We start from the raw sequence: 23895 nt of genomic DNA, 5'->3' as shown, positions 1-23895 counted from the left end.
GAAAAACAGAAGAGACACAGACACAAAGAAGGGAAGAAGAAGACACAAACACAGGTACAGACACAGAAGAAGAGAAAGAAGAAGACCAATATCTTCACAGAGAAATAGAAGGTAAAACTGATGGACAGAATATTGATAAAGCTTTTTTTGAAGAACAAATGAGATCATTAAATGAATGGTTATCATGAGAATTTAGTGCAATTAAAAGGAAAATAAAAAGAGCAGAAGATAAAGTGCAAAGTTTAGAGCTGGTCATGACAGAAATAGGGAAAAGAGTAGAAAATGTGGAAGAGCAGGAAACGGCTGTAGAAATGGAAGTAAATGACTTAAGAGAAAAATTGGAAGAAAGTGACAAAAAAATTAAAGAGACACAAGAGTTCTTATCTCAGAAAATTGATATGTTGGAAAATTATAGTAGGCGAAACAACATAAAAATAGTGGGCCCGAAGGAGGGTGAAGAAGGCACAGACATTAAGGAATTTATAAAAGGATGGATCGCGAAGGTCCTGGGAATGACAGAAATGCAGGAAGAAGTGGAAATAGAAAGGGCACACAGAACATTAGCTCCGAAACCACAGATACATCAAAAACCAAGATCCATCTTGGTAAAATTTTTGAGATATACGACAAGAGAAAATATACTGGAGCGAGCGAGGAATAAAGTTAGAGAAGATAATAAGCCATTGGAATAAAAGGGTCAAAAAACATCTTTTTACCTAGACACAAGTTTTGAACTCTTAAAGAGGAGGAAGGAGTTTAATAAAGTGAAAACGATTTTATGGAAAAAAGGTTATAAATTCATGTTAAGACATCCAGCTGTGCTTAAAATATTTATACCCGGGGAGCAAAACAGACTGTTCTCAGATCGGGAGGAAGCACAAGAATTCACAGAACATTTGCAGGACAGAGGGAGAGATGATGAGAGGTAACAAGAATGAAGAATGGCAATAAAGTATATATAAAGATGTAAAAACAATGTATATGTAAAGAACTAAAGAGGGAAAAGAGATGGGAAGGAAGGAAGGGGGAAAAAAGAGGGACCTTTGTTATATGTGTAAAAAAAAGTGTTTTCTGGGGGGGGTGGCTGGGGGAGAGGGAATAACCGTCACTCCAAAATCAGTTGACGCATGCAAGCAAGATCGCAATCCAAAAGGAAAGGGGAGTTGTGGTTGTCCGGCAAAGGATAAGGCAGAACTCGGGGAGGGGGGGGGGGGGGTGGGGAGCTTTAAGGTTAAGGTATTATTGGGTATGGGAACTGTTGGGGTTTTGAGTTTAATAAGGGAAAACTAAGAGATGAAAATGGGAAAAAGGGGGATGGAGGTGGAAAAAAGGTGTAAGCAAGATACAAGATGGCCACATTGAACTATATGACTATAAACATTAATGGAATGCATAACCAAATTAAAAGAAGAGGCTACTAAATTTATTGAAGAAGGAAAAAATAGATTATAGCATTTGTGCAGGAAATGCATCCAACTGAAGTGGAACATAACAAATTAAAGAGAGACTGGGTAGGAGACATAACAGGAGCATCCTACAATTCAAAAGCTAGAGGTATAGCCATATTAGTTAACAAAAATGTACCAATCAAAATAGAGGAGGAAATAATAGATCCAGCAGGGAGATATGTAATGATAAGGTGTCAGATATACTCAGAAGTTTGGAATTTGCTCAATATTTATGCACCTAACGAAGAGGATCAAAAGTTTATGGAGGATTTTTTTTTTTAAGATTGCAGACACACAAGGAAATATATTGATAGGAGGGGATTTAAACCTTAATTTGGACCCAATGTTGCATAAAACTGAACAAAAGACAAGCAAAAAGAATAAAGTAGCCAAATTTATGGTTAAATCAATGAAGGAAATGAAACTTATGGATACATGGAGGAGGCAACACCCAAGAGAGAAGAAATATTCATATTATTTGAGTAGGCACAAAACATACTCAAGGATTGATATGTTTTTGTTGTTGGCCCATATTCAAGGGAGAGTTAGGAAAACTGAGTATAAAGCAAGACTACTATCAGATCATTCACCCCTGTTATTAGCAATAGAACTGGAGGACATCCCACCAAGAACATATAGATGGAGGTTAAACTCCATGCTACTTAAAAGACAGGAATTTAGAGAGTTTATTGAATGCCAAATTAAAACATTTTGAAATAAACACAGAATCAGTGAAAGACAAATGTATATTATGGGACGCAATGAAAGCCTTCATTAGAGGTCAGGTAATAAGTTAGCCTGGCAACTTAAAACAGAACAAGCTAAAAGAACTGTATTAACATCAAGGAAAAAGGACAAACAAATTACACACAACCCAACAGAGATTAATGAAAACTTTGAGGAATTTTATGAACAATTATACCAAACTGAGAACAAGGGGAAAGGTAATAAAATAGTGGAATTTTTAGCTAAAATTGAACTGCCAAAATTGCAAGAAAAGGAACAAAACAAACTAATAAAACCATTTGAAATAGAGGAAGTACAGGATATATTTAAAAAAGCTGCTGAACAATAAAACACCAGGAGAGGATGGATTTCCAATAGAATTTTATAAAACATTTGAAGAGTTATTAATTCCTCCTCTCCTGGGAGTAATGAACCAGGTAGAAGAAACACAAAACTTGCCAGATTCATGTAAGACAGCAATAATTACAGTAATACCAAAGACGAGGAAAGATCATTAACACCAGCATCATATAGACCAATATCTCTACTTAACTCAGATTATAAGATAATAGCAAAATTATTAGCAAACAGATTGGCCGATTGTGTACCAAAAATAGTAAAACAAGATCAAACTGGATTTATTAAGATGAACAGCGGATAATGTCTGTAAACTTATTAATCTAATTCATGCAGTTCAAGGAAATAAGAAACCAACAGTGGCTGTTGCTTTCGACGCAGAAAAAGCCTTTGACAAGAGTAGAGTGGAACTATTTATTTAGAGTATTACAGAAGTTCAATCTACCAGAAAAATATATAAATTGGATTAAAGAATTCTATAATGGACCGTTGGCAAAGGTAAATGGATATGTATCGAATCAATTTAAATTAAGTAGGTCAACGATACAGGGATGTCCATTATCCCCCTCATTGTTTGCCTTAGCAATAGAACCTTTGGCAGAACTGATAAGGATAGAAAATAAAATAAAAGAGATAAAAATAAAATCAGTTTATTTGCAGATGACATCATAGTATACCTAACAGAACCAGAGGTATCAGTAAAAGAATTACATAAGAAATTGAAGGAATATGGAGAAATATCGGGGTAAAAGATCAACACAAAGAAAAGTGAAGTGATGCCAATGAATAATGCAGATTATACAGAATTTAAAAAAGAAGCACCATTTAAATGGCAAGCACAAGCAATCCGATACCTAGGAATCAAGTTAGATAATAACTTAAGCCACTTCTACAAACTAAATTATCAGCCACTAATAAGGAAATTGCAGGAAGACTTAGAACATTGGAAAGAATTACTGCTAATGTTGATAGGGAGGGTAAACTGCATTAAAATGAATGTGTTCCCAAGGATACAATACTTATTTCAAACGTTACCAATTCCCTTAACAGAATTTTTTTTTAATGAACTAAAGAGAACAATAAGGAAATTCTTGTGGAAAGGGAAGAAACTGAGGTAAGCGTTAGATAAATTCTTCTTTGGCTTGGCTTCGCGGACGAAGATTTATGGAGGGGGTAAAAAGTCCACGTCAGCTGCAGGCTCGTTTGTGGCTGACAAGTCCGATGCGGGACAGGCAGACACGATTGCAGCGGTTGCAAGGGAAAATTGGTTGGTTGGGGTTGGGTGTTGGGTTTTTCCTCCTTTGCCTTTTGTCAGTGAGGTGGGCTCTGCGGTCTTCTTCAAAGGAGGTTGCTGCCCGCCAAACTGTGAGGCGCCAAGATGCACGGTTTGAGGCGTTATCAGCCCACTGGCGGTGGTCAATGTGGCAGGCACCAAGAGATTTCTTTAGGCAGTCCTTGTACCTTTTCTTTGGTGCACCTCTGTTACGGTGGCCAGTGGAGAGCTCGCCATATAACACGATCTTGGGAAGGCGATGGTCCTCCATTCTGGAGACGTGACCCATCCAGCGCAGCTGGATCTTCAGCAGCGTGGACTCGATGCTGTCGACCTCTGCCATCTCGAGTACTTCGACGTTAGGGGTGTAAGCGCTCCAATGGATGTTGAGGATGGAGCAGAGACAACGCTGGTGGAAGCGTTCTAGGAGCCGTAGGTGATGCCGGTAGAGGACCCATGATTCGGAGCCGAACAGGAGTGTGGGTATGACAACAGCTCTGTATATGCTTATCTTTGTGAGGTTTTTCAGTTGGTTGTTTTTCCAGACTCTTTTGTGTAGTCTTCCAAAGGCGCTATTTGCCTTGGCGAGTCTGTTGTCTATCTCATTGTCGATCCTTGCATCTGATGAAATGGTGCAGCCGAGATAGGTAAACTGGTTGACCGTTTTGAGTTTTGTGTGCCCGATGGAGATGTGGGGGGGCTGGTAGTCATGGTGGGGAGCTGGCTGATGGAGGACCTCAGTTTTCTTCAGGCTGACTTCCAGGCCAAACATTTTGGCAGTTGCCGCAAAGCAGGACGTCAAGCGCTGAAGAGCTGGCTCTGAATGGGCAACTAAAGCGGCATCATCTGCAAAGAGTAGTTCACGGACAAGTTTCTCTTGTGTCTTGGTGTGAGCTTGCAGGCGCCTCAGATTGAAGAGACTGCCCTCCGTGCGGTACCGGATGTAAACAGCGTCTTCATTGTTGGGGTCTTTCATGGCGTTAGATAAATTAACAGAGAGGTAATAACCAAGGTGGTTTGCAGTTACCAAACTTTAGAAATTATTATAAAGCTGCACAATTAAGGTATTTATCAGATTTTTACCAGACATGGGAAAAACCAGACTGGACTAAGATAGAACTAGATAAAATAGGGGAGAAGGTACTGGAACATATACTTTGTAAGTGGGATGAAAAGTTGGTGCAATATAAAAGCTCACCAGTATTGCATCATTTATTTAATATATGGAAGAAGAGCCACTTAGAAAGGAAAAAAAATGAATGACCAAATACCAAAATTGTTATTGACACAAAACCCACTAATCCCTTTTACAATAGATAACCTTTCCTTTAGAGAATGGGAGAGAAAAGAAATCAAAAGAATAGAAAATTGTTTTTTGAGAAATAATTCATTTACATTTGAACAGTTGAAGTGTAAATATGGAATAACTCATGGTACAACGTTTGCATATCATCAATTGAAAGCTTATTTAAAGGATAAATTGGTAAACAGATTGAGATTACCTGAAGGAAGCAGCTTTGAATATGTGATTACAGACACAATGATAATTAAAAGGTTTATAACGAACATGTGCATAAAGCTGCAAGATAAGGAAAATGATGAAATAAACTATAAACCTAAACAAAAGTGGGAAAAGGATTTAAACAAAGATAAAAAATGAAGTATGGGAAAAGTTATGTTCTGGAACTATGAAGAATACAATAAACACAAGGTTACGCATGATACAGTATAATTGGTTACACAGGGTATATATCACTCCTCAAAAATTAAAAGAATGGGATTCAACATTATTAGATAGATGTTTTCGCTGTAAGGAGGAAATGGGAACAACAGTACATGCAATTTGGGCATGTACGAAAGTTAATACGTTTTGGGAAGAACTAAATCAGATACTAAATAAAATTACAAAAAAAAAATACCAAAAAATCCAGAGATCTTAACCCAGAGTAACATAAGAAGTAAAGAATTAGGCCTCAAATTGGATAAAGCGCAAAAAAGAATCATTATGATAACCTTAGCAATAGCAAAAAAATGTTTAATGTCAACTTGGAAAATGGAAGAGAGCATGAGAATACAGCAATGGTACATGGAAATGAATAAATGTATTCTATTAGAAAAAATAACATACAATTTAAAAAATAAAGTCACATTGTTTGAACAAATTTGGGAACCATATATGGGACATAACAGAGAGAGCTTGCCTAGGACCTTCAACCCCAAAAATGAAAATGATAAGAAGACAAAATAACTAGATTCAGTGTGTAACAAATAGATGATGCATTTTTCTTGTTTATTTTCCTTTGTGTGAAGATATTATTTTATGGTTTTATTGTATTGTATATGTTGAATATTTATGGGTTTTGGAGGGGGGTGGCAAAAAGGGAGAAAATGCCACTGTGTAAATTTAATGAGAAATGTTTGTACATATTTTGGTTGATATGTGAAAAATAAAAAGTTATAATAAAAAAAAATCAGTCTTGCTGATGAAACCTACCCCCTTCAGGGTTCTCCAGATGATCCTCCTCCTTTCAGGTCACCTTACAGACAGACAGCCTTTTCCTTTGACCATACAGTCTTCCAAAAGTTTGCCAGCTTTGTCCTTCTGGAACTGATTTCTTTCTCCTCTCTCTTTGTTTTCACACCCTCCCTCTCTTGAATACAAAACTGTTCTCCCCTGACTGCAAAAATCACATGCTCCCCAATCAAGCTGTATGTTGATACATTGTTGCTCCTCTGCAAAAAGCACTCTGCAAAAGTCCTGCAAAAATTCTGTGTTTTAAAATGTGTGTGTGCAAGCTGTTCTAGCAATCCCTCACAAGCCACCTCTAAATACTCTGTCACAATAAAAAAAATTCCCCAATAATTCTTCCATAAACCAAGATCCCATCTTCAGCTGTTGAACAGCAATGCATCTGAAAGCTAAATTCATTTCCTGTCAGTGGTGACAGATTATGCAACCAGAGCTCCTGCCAAATTACAATCCATAGTCTTCTTTGACTGTCAAGGTGAAGGTCACTATCACCTTAACTTTTTAGTTTCAAGTTGATTTCAAATCAGATGTCCTCATTATTATTTATAAACATTGTAGGATATTCTCTACTCATTAAGTGAGGTGATCATTACCTTCCTGACACGATTAGTGTAGTGGTTAGTGTAATGCTGTTACAGCGCCAGCAATCAGGACTGAGGTTCGAAGCCTTTGCTGTTTATAAGGAGTTTGTACATTCTCTCTGTGTCTGTATGGGTTTCCTCTGGGTGCTCTGGTTTCCTCCCACCATTCAAAACATTCTGGGGTTGTAGGTCAATAGGGTGTAATTGGGCGGCATGGGTTTGTGGGCCGAAAGGGCCTGTTACTATGGTGTATGTCTAAAATTAAAATTTAAAAAAAAAATTAAAATTCCCTTTGACCAAAGCGTACAGGCATCACTGGCAAACACATCTGCAATGGTTGCAGTCTTCCCAAAGCTTCTGAAGTAAAAGATTATATATGTGATATTCTGAGTTCTACATGTACTGTAAATCTGGAACTCTTTGTAACACACAGGATCTCTTAACATAAAGATGATGTGAGATTATCAGCAGAAAATACTAATTTTAACACTACATCTTCAACAAATTCACTTCTTCCCCAGGCATTTGCTGTTCACTATGGCTCTTGAAGGACCAGAATATTCTCTGTATTCTGCACTCCTCTCCAGCATGAATTCTTGGTCAAGCTGGATCATAACTGAAAATATATTCATGGAGGGACAAAAAGTGTTATGTATATAGCAATATGTTATATTCCTTGGATTGATCAGGTGCATTCCATAATAGTCAGCCAAGAATCACTCCCTATTCTACCACCATTTGCTTTATATTCCAAAATCTAGTAATAACAAGGGCATTAATCTTTCATTTGTTTCACACCTGCACGCTGTGTTAATTGGAGAAGAGGCAAAGGAAAACAGAAAGAAAGCGAAAGAAACTGATATTCATAGGAAGGCCCACTTAGTTAGCTCCATCCACAAGCAGTAAGGTAGTATCTGCTGAGGTGTCACAAGTCCATGCTACTACATGGACTTGGAAGTTCAACAGCAAGTAAGTTTAGGATGACATTAGTCACAGTTAAGATCATTCCCCCCTCAAAGAGAAGTCTTACCAATTCCCATTGATACTCAGTAGTATTGACCTTCTTAATTCACCACCAAAGAAAAATCTTGGGAGATTAGAAAATAACTTCAACAAAGCACAAAACTACGAGGCTAATACATCATGTCTTAGCTGCAACTACAATGGAGTTGTACTCTAGCAGATGAAAGACATGACTGTACATTTAAAGTGCCTGGAGGAGCAGACAAAAAAAGCCTTATTTTGTAGGCTTGAGAACTGGAAAATGCAATTAACCCATACTCCATCATGGGCCAGCATGGACACAGTGGTAAATTGGCCCTATCTCCTGTAAATTTCTAAGATTCTGTGGACTCTTTACATCTCAAACTCATCATTCCATTCTAATGCTCAAGTATGGGTTACAAAAGTTATCTGGAGCTCCTAGGGGCAATGAGAAAAACTACTTTTAATATGTGCTGCCCTGACCAGAGTCCAGAAAACAATCCATCTGCCTCTGTAAGAGTAACCCAAAGACACAAAGCTTGACCCTCTGGATAACGATTTCTAGAGCAATGTCAAATCATTCCAGTGAACCATCCTGAACTATCACTGAATTTCAGTACTGACTTATCAGGGTAGTTTAGCTGACCAGTAGAAACTATAAGTCACAAAAGGAAGTCTTCAACACAAGGCAGAGATAGTTTTCAGATGACAATTCTGAAATTTCCAAGATGCATTTTGCTCTTACTTGTAAGCTTACTAATTCCCCAGGTTTGAGATAATTGTATTTGAAGGGTTCCTTTCTGGAGTGCGTACAAGGCAGCTCTTCATAAACTATATGGAAAATGTGCCAGCTGGTTCCAATGAATAAAGGGAAGCACAATATTTAATGCCTCAACTCTCATGTTGCTATTACTAACAGAAATCATTTCACTATAACATGTATAAATTGCAAAGGTCAGATCCAAACAGTCCAACGTAACCATTGTTTTTACACTCTGATCAATCCATCATAATAATCATGCTCTTGGGACTTCTGCTGGCAACCTGACGCTTTGAAGAGGTGTGGTCGTGAGCTTCGACTAATTTGTTTATATTTCCCTACTTTCTACTCACTTTTAATTAACCAGACTGGTTAAAATTTATTTTTAAGACTGTCAATCACTACTAGAAGACCTCTCATGCTAAAGAGAGCAGCCAAATTTAAATTTAAAACCATAAAAGAGAGGAGGAGGAAAAAACTGAGATTAAACAGGACACTCCTTTGACATTTGGAATGGCTACCAAAATGATTGGAAGGCAGTCAATGGATATCAACAAAGCTTTAAAAATTTTTTAAAAATGATAAAATAGCATGTATTGATTTTGATATATAGTAATTTTGGCTATATATATAATTTTTACATGCGCCAATAAAATAAAATTTGAAAAAAAAACAAAGCTTTAAAAATGTGGGCCAAAGAAATTGAAAAGAAACGATGCAATTTGGAGTCACTACCACAAAAATAGAAGAATGTCTAACTGCATTGGAAGCCGATGGCATCACGGTAAATAATAGGCTGGATAAACTTGAACAACAAAATGAAGCTTTGATGCTGGATGAACTGATATAGAGACAGTCTGGTTTAATACAACTTTCTGGTTTAATACAACTTTCTACACCAGCTCTACCTCACACCGCAAAAGATTCAAAAGGCAAAACCAGAGGTGCCAGAGACGTGTTCAGGTGTGGAGTGGAGATGGGATAATTTGTTCATGCAACCTGGTCCTGCACAAAGGTGGCCCCATTTTGACAGGATCTGGCCGACATATTAAGCAGGATAACAAAAGTAACCTTTCTGCCGGATCCATAGTTGTATCTGCTGGGAAACCTTATGGACATAAGCTACAAATTAACCAAATACCAAATTCAATTCTTATTGGGTTTTTTTCCAAAGTGGTAACCTGGAAGTCTAACTCCTCTCTCCTTATCAGTAGGTGGACTACAGACATGCATAGCTGTATTCACATGGAAAAAAAAAATCACGTACAACCTTAGATATCGACACAGCACATTTTGTTAAAATATGACAGCCATATCTGAAGTACATGGGAGCACAACTCTAGCCACACCTCAACAAAAATACCAAAAGATGGATTAATAAAATAAGTTACATGAGGTGGTGCTCCACAGCCTCCCTGGATATTCATTGGAAGAGCCGACACCACACCCAGTGTTTTTTTCTTTTTCTTTAAAAAAAAGGAGGGGAAAGAACAATGAGGTAATGGTGAAGCTGTATAAATATGATTTAACACCTGTCTTATTCTACCCAGCGAGACTGAGGATTACCCAAGGAGATCAGAAGATATTTCTACATCCATCCAAAGAGGTTTGGAAATTTGTGAAAGAGAGACTACTGTCAAGATGAGTGAACTTTTGATACTTGAATCTGACTGATTACAATTATTTATTTTCTCTTTCCTTGGTCTTCTGAAGTAACATGTTTGTATAAGGGAAATGACCATATCTGTGAAATATTTTTGATTTATATATTTAATCAATTATACATTAATAACAGCGGAAGATAACTTTTGGTGGTCTGAATGTTATTATTTCTGCTGGTTTTACCAATCATTGATTTCTCTAGACGCATGTATCCAGAACTTCTTTGTTCATTTTACTTTCAGGAGATATATTTGCTTTATTTAAAATTAATATGAAATCATTTGATATGAAGCTGTTCGCTAGCGATAGATGGTTTGGTTCAAATTTTTTCTTTTGAAAACATTTATATATTTTACAGACTAACTGTTGCTAAATGAGTGGACATGCACAAAGGAGGATTTGGAATACATTTCAGATACTATCATATTGTCAACAGTGTTTTGATATATTTATTTGGACTTATTATAGGGAAGAAATAAAATACAATACATCTTTAATTTTGGAGCAGTAACAACAAGATTATTTTGAGCCGGTCACATTTTCTTTCCGTGACCTTCAAGGAAGGAGGGCAGGAAGGAAGGGATTTGTTTGGTTTTTCAAGATATAAGGTTATTATTAACAATTCATCTTTTGTTTTGCAGCAATGATTCACAGCTGTGGCCTCTGGAGTAAAAATGAATCGTCCCTATGTATCCATTCATTTTGTTCTATACTATAAATTATTTGAATAAGGGCACCTATTAAAATTATATTGTGGAATGGGAAGGGGCTTAATGGACCCAAAAAAAGGAGGGTACTTGTTCACATTAAACATTTAAAGGCAGATATTACTTTCTTACAGGAAACACATATTAAAAAGGTAAAGATAGACTAATGTTTGAATAGACATGGCAATATTACCATTCACTTTCAGAAGCTAAAATCAGGAGTGTCTCCTTTTTAATTCAACAAAATGTCCCATTTCTACTCTATAATAGCATCATAGATAAAATGAGATGCTATATTATCCTCACAGGGACAATGCTTAATAAATTAATTGTTTTAGCTAATATTTAAACTCCAAATGTGGATGAACCAGTTTTTTCCAAAGATTTTTTTTTCACTATTACCAAATTTATCTAAATATTAACTAATTTTAGGTGGGGATTTTTATTGTTGTCTAAGCAAACTGTTAAGACTTCTTCAAATGAAATCAGCTTTGACAATACATTCTTTCTTATCCAAGTTATATCAGACCAGGCTATAGTGATTTCAAATTTCGAGTTTTCAAGTATTCCAAATACTAAAAAACAGTGGTGATTTAATACTATATTACTTAAGACCAAAGAATTTTTGATTTTATTTTTATAAAATCAGATTCAATTTTTTTCTTGTTGTTAATTCAACCCTAAAGATTTACAATTCAATTAAGTGGGATGCAATGAAAGCCTACTTATGTGGTCAAATTATTTCACATACAGCTAGTATAAAAAAAAGACCACAAAAAGAATGGATTTGATCAATCAGATTAAAAAGATTGACCTACAACTTGCCCAAAGTAGAAACCCGGAGTTATTTCAGAAGAAAACTGAACTCAAACTATAATTTATTTTTCACTAGTCCAATAAGAGCAATTTTATACCCATGGAGAGCAATCTGGCAAATTACTAGCCAATCATCTGAAAGCTATTTCGATTAAAAAACAAATTAATAGGATTTCTCACCCTGAAGGTACAATAACCACTGGCCATTCTAAATAACGCTTTAGAGATTTCTATTTTTAACTTTAGTCTTCTGAATTTAACAATGAATATGATCTGATGAATGATTTTTTTTTAGAACATTTGGATATACTGACAATATCCCAGGAAAACCAACAAAGTTTAGAGCTCCAAGTTCACAAGAAGAACTGCAAAAAGCAATATCCTCTCTACAATCAGGCAAATCTCTGGGTGCAGACAAATTTCCAGTGGAGTCTTACAACTTAATCTCTAAACAACTTATTCCGCAACCAAACCTAGTACTGAATGATTAATTCCAAGAAATTACCTCCTTCTTTTAGAGAGGCTGCAATTTCTATGATTTAAAAAAAGGGGAAGATCCTGATAATTGTGCATCCTACAGTACTATTTCTTTACTCAATGTGGATATGATGATTTTAGCAAATGTTTTAGCACATAGATTAGAGAATATTTTATCAGGAATAATAAATTTAGACTAAATGGGTTTTATTAAAAATAGATTAATTTTTATGTGATTAAAGTATCATAATATTCATAGATTAAATATTCTCCTTCTACTCACCCTAATGAATGTATTCTTTCCTTAGAAACTGAAAAGGCATTTGATAGAGTAGAATGTTATACCTATTTGCCACTATAGTAAAATTTAATATTGGACCAGATTTTAATCAATGGATAAAACTTTTATATGCATCTCCAACAGCATCAATTCGTACTAATTCTCAACAATCAAAGTTTTTTTAAAATTACAATGAGGCATAAAACAGGGTTGTTCCCCTAAATCCTCTAATTTTTGATTTAGTGGTTGAGTCGCTAGCTGTTGCTATACAAGCAAATGAAGATTTTAGAAGCTTGTTTAGAGGACCTATTGAACATAGGTTATCTCTATATGCAGGCGACCTTTTAGTTTTTGTGTCCATTCCAGAGGTATCTATACCAAAGATACTGTCATTATTTATATGCTTTAGTAAATTCGCAGGATATAAACTTAATCTGCATAAAAGAAAATTATTATCACCAAAAGGCCCAGTTACTCGATATTCTAATTATCCTTTTAAAATAGTGAAAGATCAACTTACATATCTAGGTATTATGATAACTAAGAATTTTAAAAACCACTTTAAAGAAAACTTTGTAGTTTTATTTAATCAAACTAAAACAATACTCTCTAGATGGTCACCATTTTCTCTATGATAGGCCATACTAAGTTGATTAAAATGAACACTTTACCAAAATTTTTATATTTATTTTAATCATTACCAATTTGTATTTCTAAGTCTTTCTTTGACACATTGGAATCATCTACTATGTCATACATGGCAAGGAAAGAAACCAAGAATAAATAAAAGTTATCTTCAGAACACAAGAAATGATGGAGGATTGTCGCTACCTAATTTTAGATTTTATTATTGGGCAATGAACATGAGGAAAATGTTAGTACTCTTACAGTTTGATAATAGAGATGACTGCCCCAATTGGATGAAAATAGAATTGAAATCCCTTAAGAATACTTCTTTATGGGCAGTATTTGGCTCACTTTTACCTCTCTCTATTCCAAAACTAACAAAGAATTTAATAATGAGACATAGATTGAAGATTTGGAGTTTTTAAAATTAAGACATGTTTTTGGAATAATTACTAGTCCTAATCTACTCAATAATTTATTCCAACCTGCCATTTTAGATGCAAGCTATGAAGAATGGAATCATTGAGGAATTAAAACTTTTAAAGATCCTTTTATCCAACAAAATTTTGTATCTTTATAACAATTGATGATGAAATTTAATCTGCCAAACAGACACCTTTTTAGATATTATCAAATTAGACATTTTATTAATTCTAAACTTTCAGTATTTCTATATCTTCCTAATCTGAATTTTATAGATGAACTTTTTGAATTAAAATTTGTACATAAATATATAATATCCACCTTATATTATAAAATAGTGAATTCTTACTTAGGATCAAATTGAATGGGAAAATGATCTTATGTCCATTTCAGAAGAAGATTGGATTTTAGTTTTGGCCCTTATCCATAACTCATGCATAGAATACATTTTTCTAAAGTTAAGCTCGCTCGAATCTATCCAGATATCAACTCATTATGTGGCAAATGTAAATGATTTGAAGCTTCTTTGATACATATGTTTTGGTTTTGTCCCAATTTAGCAGGATATTGGACAACTATTTTCAGAACATTTTTGGCCATTTTTGGGGTTGATCTAGAACCATGTCCGTTGATTGCAATATTTGGCTTCTCCAATTATGTAAATGCATATTTAACATCTAACCAAAAGCATGTCTTAGCATTTTATACATTACTGCTAGAAGGGGAATATTGCTTAAATGGATAGAGGACTTTCCATCCACCCATAGGCAATGGTTACTGGATATTATGTCCTTTCTAAGTTTCAAAAAAAAAAATCAGACATAATGTTACAAAGATTAAGATTGCTTTCAATAAGACTTGGGGACAATTTATAGCTTACTTTCATAATTGGAATGATCACGGTGCGGGGATGAAGTAAATGGGTATGATTTATTGGATCTCAGGAGGCTGTTGCTCAATTTCAAGTCTGCTTGAATCCCAATTTCAATCTTTACAATCAACATTTTTTTTCTTTTTCCTTTCTTTTTTACTATTCACCGTATGTTTAGATTGGAATAGAAGCTCACGTATTATTATTTCTATATGTGATACCAATCTAAATGCATATTATTGTCGACGAGGTGGCACTGTTGGCGGGCTGACCAGGGTTCTGAAACTTTTCAAAAACATGAAAGTTAAAAGCTTATGGATCATGAAAATTGCGAATGGCCTCCCCTCCAGGAAGTATCGAAAATGCCATATTGTGAGGTAAAGTGCTAGCAGCTCCCTGTCGAAAGCATTGTATTTCAGCTCTGGTGGTCGTAAGTGTCTGCTGAAAAATGCCAGGGGTCTCCAGTGGCCACCCATGAGCTGCTCAAGTACTTCCCCAATTGCAATGCTCAAAGCATTGACAGTTAAGGTGGTGGGGGCATCGGTCCTTGGGTATACAAGCAACGTGGCATTGGATAGGGCATCTTTGGTATGTTGGAAAGCTGCTGCAGCCTCGTCATCCCATGCCAGGTCTTTCTTTGTTGGGGCCATCACGGTGAAGAGCAGGCGTATGATACAGGCGTTTCATCCGCTGGGATGAAACTATTGTAAAAATTAAATATACCCATAAATTCCTGCAGGCCTTTTACCGTGGTAGGCCTGGTAAATTGGCGAATGGCTTCCACTTTGCTTGGTAGGGGTGTTGCACCGTCCTTGGTGATCCTATGGCCCAGGAAGTCAATGACCTCCAATCTGAACTGGCACTTGGCCAGGTTGTCAGTGAGGCCAACTTGCTGAGGCGGGTGTAAAGCTGGCACAGATAGGAAATATGTTCCTGCTGATCTTTGCTTGCAAATGATGATGGCATCCAGGTAGATGAACAGGAAGTCCAAATCCCTACCCAACTGCATCCATGAGGCACTGGAACATTTGTGCCACATTCTTGAGGCCGAATGGCATGCGCAGGAACTCAAATAGGCCAAATAGATGAATTATTATCGTCTTCTTGATGTTGTCAGGGTGTACGGGGAGCTGGTGGTAACCACACACCAGGTTGACCTTAGCGGCGAAATCCTGGATGTGGTGAATGGGAGAGTGGTCTGGAGTGGTGGCATCGTTCAGGTGTCTGTAGTCTCCACATGGTCGCCAGCCATCGGAGGCCTTTGTAACCATATGTAATGGTGAAGTCCAGAGGCTATCAGATCTGCGAATGATGCCCAGTTCCTCCATGCATTGAAATTCTTCTTTCGCCAGGTACAATTTATCTGGTTGCCCCTAAGTGGTTATATGGTGTTGAACACATGCTTCAGCATGGCAGAGGTGAATGGTGGCCTGAGGATGGACGGGAACTCTGTCAAGATGCGGCTGTATTAGTCAGTGGAAGATGCAACTGAGGCCAGACAGGAAAGGTCTGGAAAGTTTTGGCATGCACCAACTTTTTGGCTTTTAGGTTGACCAGCAGGCTGTGTGCCCTCAAGCAATCCGCCCTTAAAAGTGGCTTTTCCACTGATGCGAGTTGAAAGTCTTGTTTCCTAACCACACCGTCACCGGTCATTTTCAAAAAGTCTTTATTGAGCTGTTATTGGCAGCTCACAGGGTGGGGCCATGATGTCTTGTACGGATTTTGAGTGGCATCCGCAGGATGACTCTGATTTATGCACCTGTGTCAATGAGAAACCTGTGGCCCGAGATTTTATCACTAACATGGAGGAGGCTGTCTGGGTGGCCAGCCGTCAAAGCCATCAGTGATGGCTGGCCGTGGTATTTCCCGGAAACGTGCAGGGCTGTCTGCATTTACAGGCTTCTGCTCCCCACCTTTGGTGGTAGAAACACCATTTCCTGTCCACTCCCTCAGTCGACTTGCAGGGGAGTTGTTGGTCTCAGAACAGATGGGGTTTGGTCTGTGGCTCTGCCTGAGATCTACCAGTTGACTGACATGGACTCATTTTCCTCCCTTGGTCCGCTATAGGATGTCTGCTTTGGCAATGACCTTTCTGGGATCTCTGAAGTCTGCATCTGCTAGTAGCAGCTGATGTCATAGGGAAACTGTTCTAGAAATGCCTGCTCGAAAAAGGCAGGGTTTGTGACCTTCTGCCCACGTGAGCATCTCGTCCATTATGGCGGATGGCGTTCTGTCCCCCAGGCTCTCCAGGGGCATAAGCCTGGCTGCCCTTTCGCGCCTGGAGAGTCCGTACATGTTGATAAGTAATGCTTTCAGCACATTGAATTTACCTTCCTCTGGTGGGGCCTGGATGAGGTTGTCTACTCTGGTTGCGATCTCCTGGTCCAAGGAGTTTACCAGGAGTATTTGGTAGAGTTGATAAAGATTTGTTTAATCTGGAACTATGCCTCTGTCTATCCGAACCATGTGCGGGGTCAGAGTGTCCAGAAGGTGGGTAAATTTAGCGCAATGGCGCTTACTGCTGCAGCGTATATGCTGAGTCCAATAAACTTTTGGACTCATCAGGGTCACCAATGTAGCAAGCAAGCTGACTGAGTGAATGAATGAGACCAGCAGTCAGTGGACTCGTCAGAACTCATGAACTTTATTATGGCTAGTCCACTGGCATTTTAAGGCTTTCCAAGCTCCCACCCCCACACACTGGAAGCCATGTCATTGTGATGCAAGCGCGCTACCCGCATGCATGCAGACCCTGAGTTTCTGCCAGAAAAGAAAGATCGCATGGGGCCATCTTTGATGCAGCTGCTCTGCTGATGCGTGCGTAACACACAGAGCCAGTTCACCCATCTATCAATTCTGTGCGTTGTCACATTATATTTAATTTATATGAACTTGTGTGGTTGTGTGATAAAACTCAATAAAAATAATTTTAAAAGAAAGATAATGCAATCATTGTCTAACTAACCTTGTGCATTTCCTTAGTGCTTTTATAACACTATCTGCTCTGTTACTTTATACATGGCTTCTATGTATCTCTAGACATGCTGCTGTCTGGTTGTTCCTTTGGAGTGGAGGAGCCTGCAATCAGCCCCAAGGGGAGACTGCAAGTTGTTCCTAGCAGGTGCCAATTTCTTCGAAAAATATTTCAAGAATGGCAGCTGTAAATCATTGTGTCTTCTTCAATCCCTGACCCGCTGCACATACTGCAATTCCTCTATGTAAGAGTTCACAAGCTATGTGATGATCTGCAGTAGTGAGTGGGAGTAGTGGTCTCCTCCCCTTAACAGGGTGGAAGTACTGCTCAATTCAAGGTGAGGTTTATTCAGAATATTACTTATACTTCATGTGAACTTCTAGAAAATGAAAATGTGGTGTTCCCAACTACTGTTCATCTCTCGTGTAAGATCTGGGCACAAAAATCATGCATCGAACAGAAAACACAATAATTTGTAACCTGGAAACCCCAGTTCAAAGAGGAAACATTTTAATGGTAGAAAATGATACAGTGTACAAGAACAAAAAAGCTATTGGTTTGTTGTATTACTTTAGAATGAAAATAGTACATCAAAAAAAATCAAAGAAAAATCAACTAGCGATCATATGAGAAACTCCCTAATCAGTTTTTGGCAGTTACCTCTGCGACACTAAAATTATGATAATCCACAGTCCAACTGTTCAAAAATCCCATTTCTTGGAATCTGGTTCAACAGGTGATGTTTCCAGCACTCTTCCCAAGTCTTAATGGGACACTGAATCTTAGGGGCAAGCAGGATTCCGGGATGGTCCCAACGAGTTTCAAGGTAGCACGGTAAACACAGGATGACGCAGATACCAAACCATGGTTATTTCTGATTCATCAGAGCCCTGCATGCTGCTCAGCATCTCTTCTGAACTCAGTGAAGTCCTGGTCTTCACATTTCCCCAAAATCTAGCTGGGCCCCTGATCCCACACAATTCACCAAGTTCATTGGTGAATAACAATTTGTGTCATATCTAAAACTAATTGTGTGTGGAGTATATACAAAGGTCCTGAAAATCTACCAGTTTGACACCACCAAAGTCTTAAGCAAGCTGAATGATTGGACTTTTACTGTGTATTTTCTGATCTACTTTATTGCAGGAAGATTCTCAGCAACTTTTCCAGCTATTTGGTTTCACTCCAGTCTAAAAAGCAATCGACTCATGTCAGGGTTATGGAGGGTTTGGCAGTGATTAAAATAATGCACCATGGTCACAGACATGAATTAATTATGAGTCTGTTCTGATGTTACCCAAGTAGCATCCTGAACAGTGAATGCTACAACCAAGGCTAATCCTGTTCCTTCCCAGACATCTATGAATGCATATTTTCCAGTTCAAATAACTGGGAAATATTCAGAAACACAAGTGTTGGATGTCTTCCCACCTTCCTCAGTGAGAGCAGTTGAAAACTAATTGTGGCTCTGTCACTTTCTAACTTCATTAAAAAAATAGATCTTTATACCTCAGTTAGCTTAAGCATAGACTCAGACAGGAGACTGCAGATGCTGGAATCCAGAGCGACAAACAATCTGCTGGAGGAATTCAGTGGGCCGAGCAGCATCAGGGGTAAAAAAGAACTGTCGACTTTTCAGGCTGAAACACAGGTTCCGGCCCAAATTGTCGACAATTCTTTGACTCCCATTGATGCTGGAGTCTTCCAGCAGATTGTTTATTGTGTTTTCAGCTTTGATCCTCAGAAATACATCTGAGTTTAAGTTTCTTATCATAATGTTGCTGGCACATGACAAGATCAAAGAGACATGGGAATTTTCTTTTAGTTCACTAGAATTGCTCTGCCAAAATGAACATGGTAGTAATTCTTTGAATGGCTTAGCTACAGACTTTCACTGGGAAATCAACCGGTCAACAGGTGTTAGGAAATAGGGTTATAGCTTTCCCAGGTCATCATGTTTAAATTACTATCTACTTCACTTTTTTTTTTTAAGATTTATGATATAGTTTAATGCTGAAAGCAACAATTTAAAAAAAAAAATCTCCTGATAATCAAACACCATACTAAAACAAAATTCTGATATCTTTACACTGCACAAGGAAAGCATAATCATTCAAAAACCTTTCACCAGGACGCAGAGAAAATTGGAGATGACTTCAATTAGCACAACGCCTTTACAGCGCCAGCGATCGGGACCAGGGTTCAAATCCCACACTGCCTGTAAGGAGTTTGTTCATTCTCCCCATGTCTGCGTGGGTTTTGCCCAGGGGCTCCCGTTTCCTCCCACTGTTTGAAACATACGGCGGTAATACGTTAATTGGGTGTAAATTGGGTGGCATAGACTCATGGGCTGAAATGGCCTATTACCATGCTGTATGTCTACATTTTTAATAAAATTTAAAAATATTTTTAAAAAATTTAATTCTGCAAGCCATGTTAATATCTCATTAGTCTCATAAACAAGAAAATTAAACCCCTTACCTGTTCCAAAGCTTTCTTCTCCACAAAGGGAAAGTTTATTGGCATCCATCAGATTACCAAAGAATTTCCAACCAGTAGGCGTCTCATACAAAGCTATTTTCGTGGCCTTAGCAACCCTTAAAAGAGAAGAATTCAGGTTTAATTTTCAATGCAGCTCAATGCATTAAGAAAATGAACAGTTGAAAAAAGACCAATAATTTATTGCACATTTGACCTCTTAATTTTGGATCAAGTAGTAGAGTAAAATAAATTAAAAAGGGAAGGAAGGATACATTCTTTAGAGTTCCAGAGATGTAGGTCAAGGAAGGGAAGCCAAAATGGAAAATACAAAAATATTGTAAGAGTTGGTCAAAGTAAGAAAGTTTATTGAACAGGTCAGTTGAACAAACGGTACAGAGAAATCAGAGGATCTCTGTGGAGCCAGCTTATGGAGGGTTTGGCAGTGATTAAAATAGTGCACCATGGTCATGAATTAATTATGACCCAGAAACACAGTTGGAGAAATGGATACAAATGTTGAAGATATCGAACAACATGTTCAAGAAATATTGCTGAAGCAAATAGATTGAAATTTGCATACACAATTGATGGGTTTATTGTTTCCTGAGAAGACGGAAATTGTTACAGGCACAGAAATTGCAACAACATGTAATGTCAATGACAGCACAGGTGTGTGGCCAGAAGTTTAAAATAAATATTTTTAACACTGAAGAGAAGCTCCGCGAGGAAAATACAAGCCAAATGGACTCAAAGCTCAGATGCAGGGAATTTTGGAGTGAGTTTGGCTTGATGAGCAAACAAGTACAGGGAGTTGGAAATGCATTCGATGTACCAACTGAGAACATAAGCAAGATGGCATCCATCCAATTGGAAATACAGTGAATATTTAAATATACTCTTGCTAACATAATGCCAATCACAATTCTTTAGTATATTGTGAAATGCAATCTATTTTCACAATAGAGTATATAATTTACAATTCACATATGCTGTGTTGTTCACTAAAGCTAATCATTTTCAGAAATTTTGGTACAAAATGGTTGACTATAATATTGTTGTCAAATGCTAAATAATGCAAGTTTGGTAAAGAGATATCTAAGGAAATATTGCTAAGTTATTGGAAATTTTTTCATCAGGGTTCATAAATAAAATAAAATTATCAATGAAAACCTTTGATATAGATCCCCTAAATGTTGAGCATTTATACGTAGAAAATGCCATTAGTTTTATTTTCTAGAATGGTTACAGGGCTCAAGTGGGTGTGGAACTTTAATTATCTATATCATAAGATAGGTGAGATTTGCTGTAAATTTGAATAGTATACAATATTAGGCATTTTATGAACCTCAGTTAATTGTATAAGATTGTTCCCATTTCCCAAAAGAGCAAGTGGTCTTTTGGAGCACCTTGCATAATAATTCTTAAGATTCTGTGGAATCAGTCATAGGATTCTCCCATTTCCATTATCAAAAATGCAAGGAGATGACCAAAGAATATTAGTATGCTCAATGTAATGTTTCCTTTAAGGCATTTCAAGGGCAAGGATTTCCCTTTAAAAAAACAAAACAGAAATAAAACCATGATGCTTTAACTAATTTCAGACCAGAAGCAAGTTATATTCACCGATCCAGTGCTGCACTAGTGGGCATGCTGCGAGCAAATCCTCGAACACCAGTTTGCTGGAAGTATGGAATAGTGAAGATGTTTGCAGCAATCACAGCCACAGAATCAGATGGGTTTACAAAGAATCCATGCTTTCCCAGGATCATGTTCCGATCCTAAAGAAATACAAATAAATTTTCATTGAAGGGGAAAGAAAACCCTTTGTGCTCTTGTTTTTGAAACACTAGTTGCAAACTACATAGAATTCCGGCCATTTTCTTCCACAGTGTTTGCACACATTTCATAGAGAAATGCCATCTATCACAAAATTGTGCAAGGCATACAGAATATCCATCTGAGTCTAGTTTGACCTTCAGCCACCTCATTAATCTTACAGTAATCCAGTTTTTTTGATCTCCACATAGTCTCAACACCTCCCCACCTCACTTGCACTCTAGGAACAATTTACAGTGGCCAATTGACCTACCAATCTCACACCTTTAGGAACCAGAGCACCCAAAGGAAACCCACACAGTCACAGGTAAAAGCTGCAAACTCCACATAGACAGCACCCAAGGTCTGCTTCAAAACACAGGTATCTGGCACTCTGAGGCAGCAATGATACTAGCTGTGACACTGTGCCTCCCATATCTGAGCACAATTTTTTACATTGATGGCATAATTATGGCAGAATAGTGCATTTTATTCGGCTAATAAGAAAAATTGGTTGAACAATGAATGAACTATATTAGCACACACTTCAACAAGATGCAAATCATATTGTAAGTGCTAGTTTAGAGACTACTGGAGTGTCATTATTATATTTCATAATACAATTACGCTCTCAATTTAATTTTATTTTAATAAAAATGTTTATCACATGCAACCTGCAGTGGGATCGCACATTCTGGTTTATCCCTTGCTAATCACTATACTATACCACGTTCCATGGCCAAACAACTTGATTCCAGATGATCATAACACTAAACCCCCTCCCAATCCCTCCTTGTGATTTAGCTCCAAAGATTGGGTCAAGCTTCATTTAAAATGACCCAATCTATCCCTCCATTTCCGAATCCCTCCATTTCCGAATCCCTCCATTTCCGAATCCCTCCATTTCCGAATCCCTCCATTTCCGAATCCCTCCATTTCCGAATCCCTCCATTTCCGAATCCCTCCATTTCCGAATCCCTCCATTTCCGAATCCCTCCATTTCCGAATCCCTCCATTTCCGAATCCCTCCATTTCCGAATCCCTCCATTTCCGAATCCCTCCATTTCCGAATCCCTCCATTTCCGAATCCCTCCATTTCCGAATCCCTCCATTTCCGAATCCCTCCATTTCCGAATCCCTCCATTTCCGAATCCCTCCATTTCCGAATCCCTCCATTTCCGAATCCCTCCATTTCCGAATCCCTCCATTTCCGAATCCCTCCATTTCCGAATCCCTCCATTTCCGAATCCCTCCATTTCCGAATCCCTCCATTTCCGAATCCCTCCATTTCCGAATCCCTCCATTTCCGAATCCCTCCATTTCCGAATCCCTCCATTTCCGAATCCCTCCATTTCCGAATCCCTCCATTTCCGAATCCCTCCATTTCCGAATCCCTCCATTTCCGAATCCCTCCATTTCCGAATCCCTCCATTTCCGAATCCCTCCATTTCCGAATCCCTCCATTTCCGAATCCCTCCATTTCCGAATCCCTCCATTTCCGAATCCCTCCATTTCCGAATCCCTCCATTTCCGAATCCCTCCATTTCCGAATCCCTCCATTTCCGAATCCCTCCATTTCCGAATCCCTCCATTTCCGAATCCCTCCATTTCCGAATCCCTCCATTTCCGAATCCCTCCATTTCCGAATCCCTCCATTTCCGAATCCCTCCATTTCCGAATCCCTCCATTTCCGAATCCCTCCATTTCCGAATCCCTCCATTTCCGAATCCCTCCATTTCCGAATCCCTCCATTTCCGAATCCCTCCATTTCCGAATCCCTCCATTTCCGAATCCCTCCATTTCCGAATCCCTCCATTTCCGAATCCCTCCATTTCCGAATCCCTCCATTCTCATTCCTGTACTGCCCATCAGCTTAACATCCCACTTTATTTTCCTTCAAATCCTTGGCAGGCCATGTGATTACTATGGAGAGATCTTTTTAAATGGCATTACCCCATTTCCTATTGGTCACATGCTGTACCTGTGAGCCCAGGATGTAACAGTGTGTAAAACACTCAAGATCAATGTAATATGTCCTCATTCATGAAAATTCCACTAATGTTTGTTTTGCAAATGCCCAGTTTTAGTTACAGTGATTTAGTC

At 38.0% G+C, this 23895-nt stretch overlaps 1 protein-coding gene across 2 annotated transcripts in view; it reads right to left on the bottom strand.

Moving 5' to 3' along the window:
- pgm1 (phosphoglucomutase 1) overlaps positions 1–23895 on the bottom strand; it is an 88788-nt gene that overhangs the window by 13233 nt on the left and 51660 nt on the right. For both annotated transcript variants that reach the window (XM_069938325.1, XM_069938324.1), the window contains exons 6-7: positions 21601–21755; positions 19978–20093 (exon numbers count right to left, since the gene is read on the bottom strand). In XM_069938325.1, the coding sequence (XP_069794426.1) occupies positions 19978–20093; positions 21601–21755 (271 nt within the window). The remainder of the gene's footprint in view (positions 1–19977; positions 20094–21600; positions 21756–23895) is intronic.

The sequence above is a fragment of the Narcine bancroftii genome, chromosome 5, assembly GCF_036971445.1.
Source record: "Narcine bancroftii isolate sNarBan1 chromosome 5, sNarBan1.hap1, whole genome shotgun sequence".
Taxonomy (NCBI): domain Eukaryota; kingdom Metazoa; phylum Chordata; class Chondrichthyes; order Torpediniformes; family Narcinidae; genus Narcine; species Narcine bancroftii.
The sequence above is the reverse complement of the archived record's forward strand: the minus strand, read 5'-3'. Positions and strand labels throughout refer to the sequence as shown.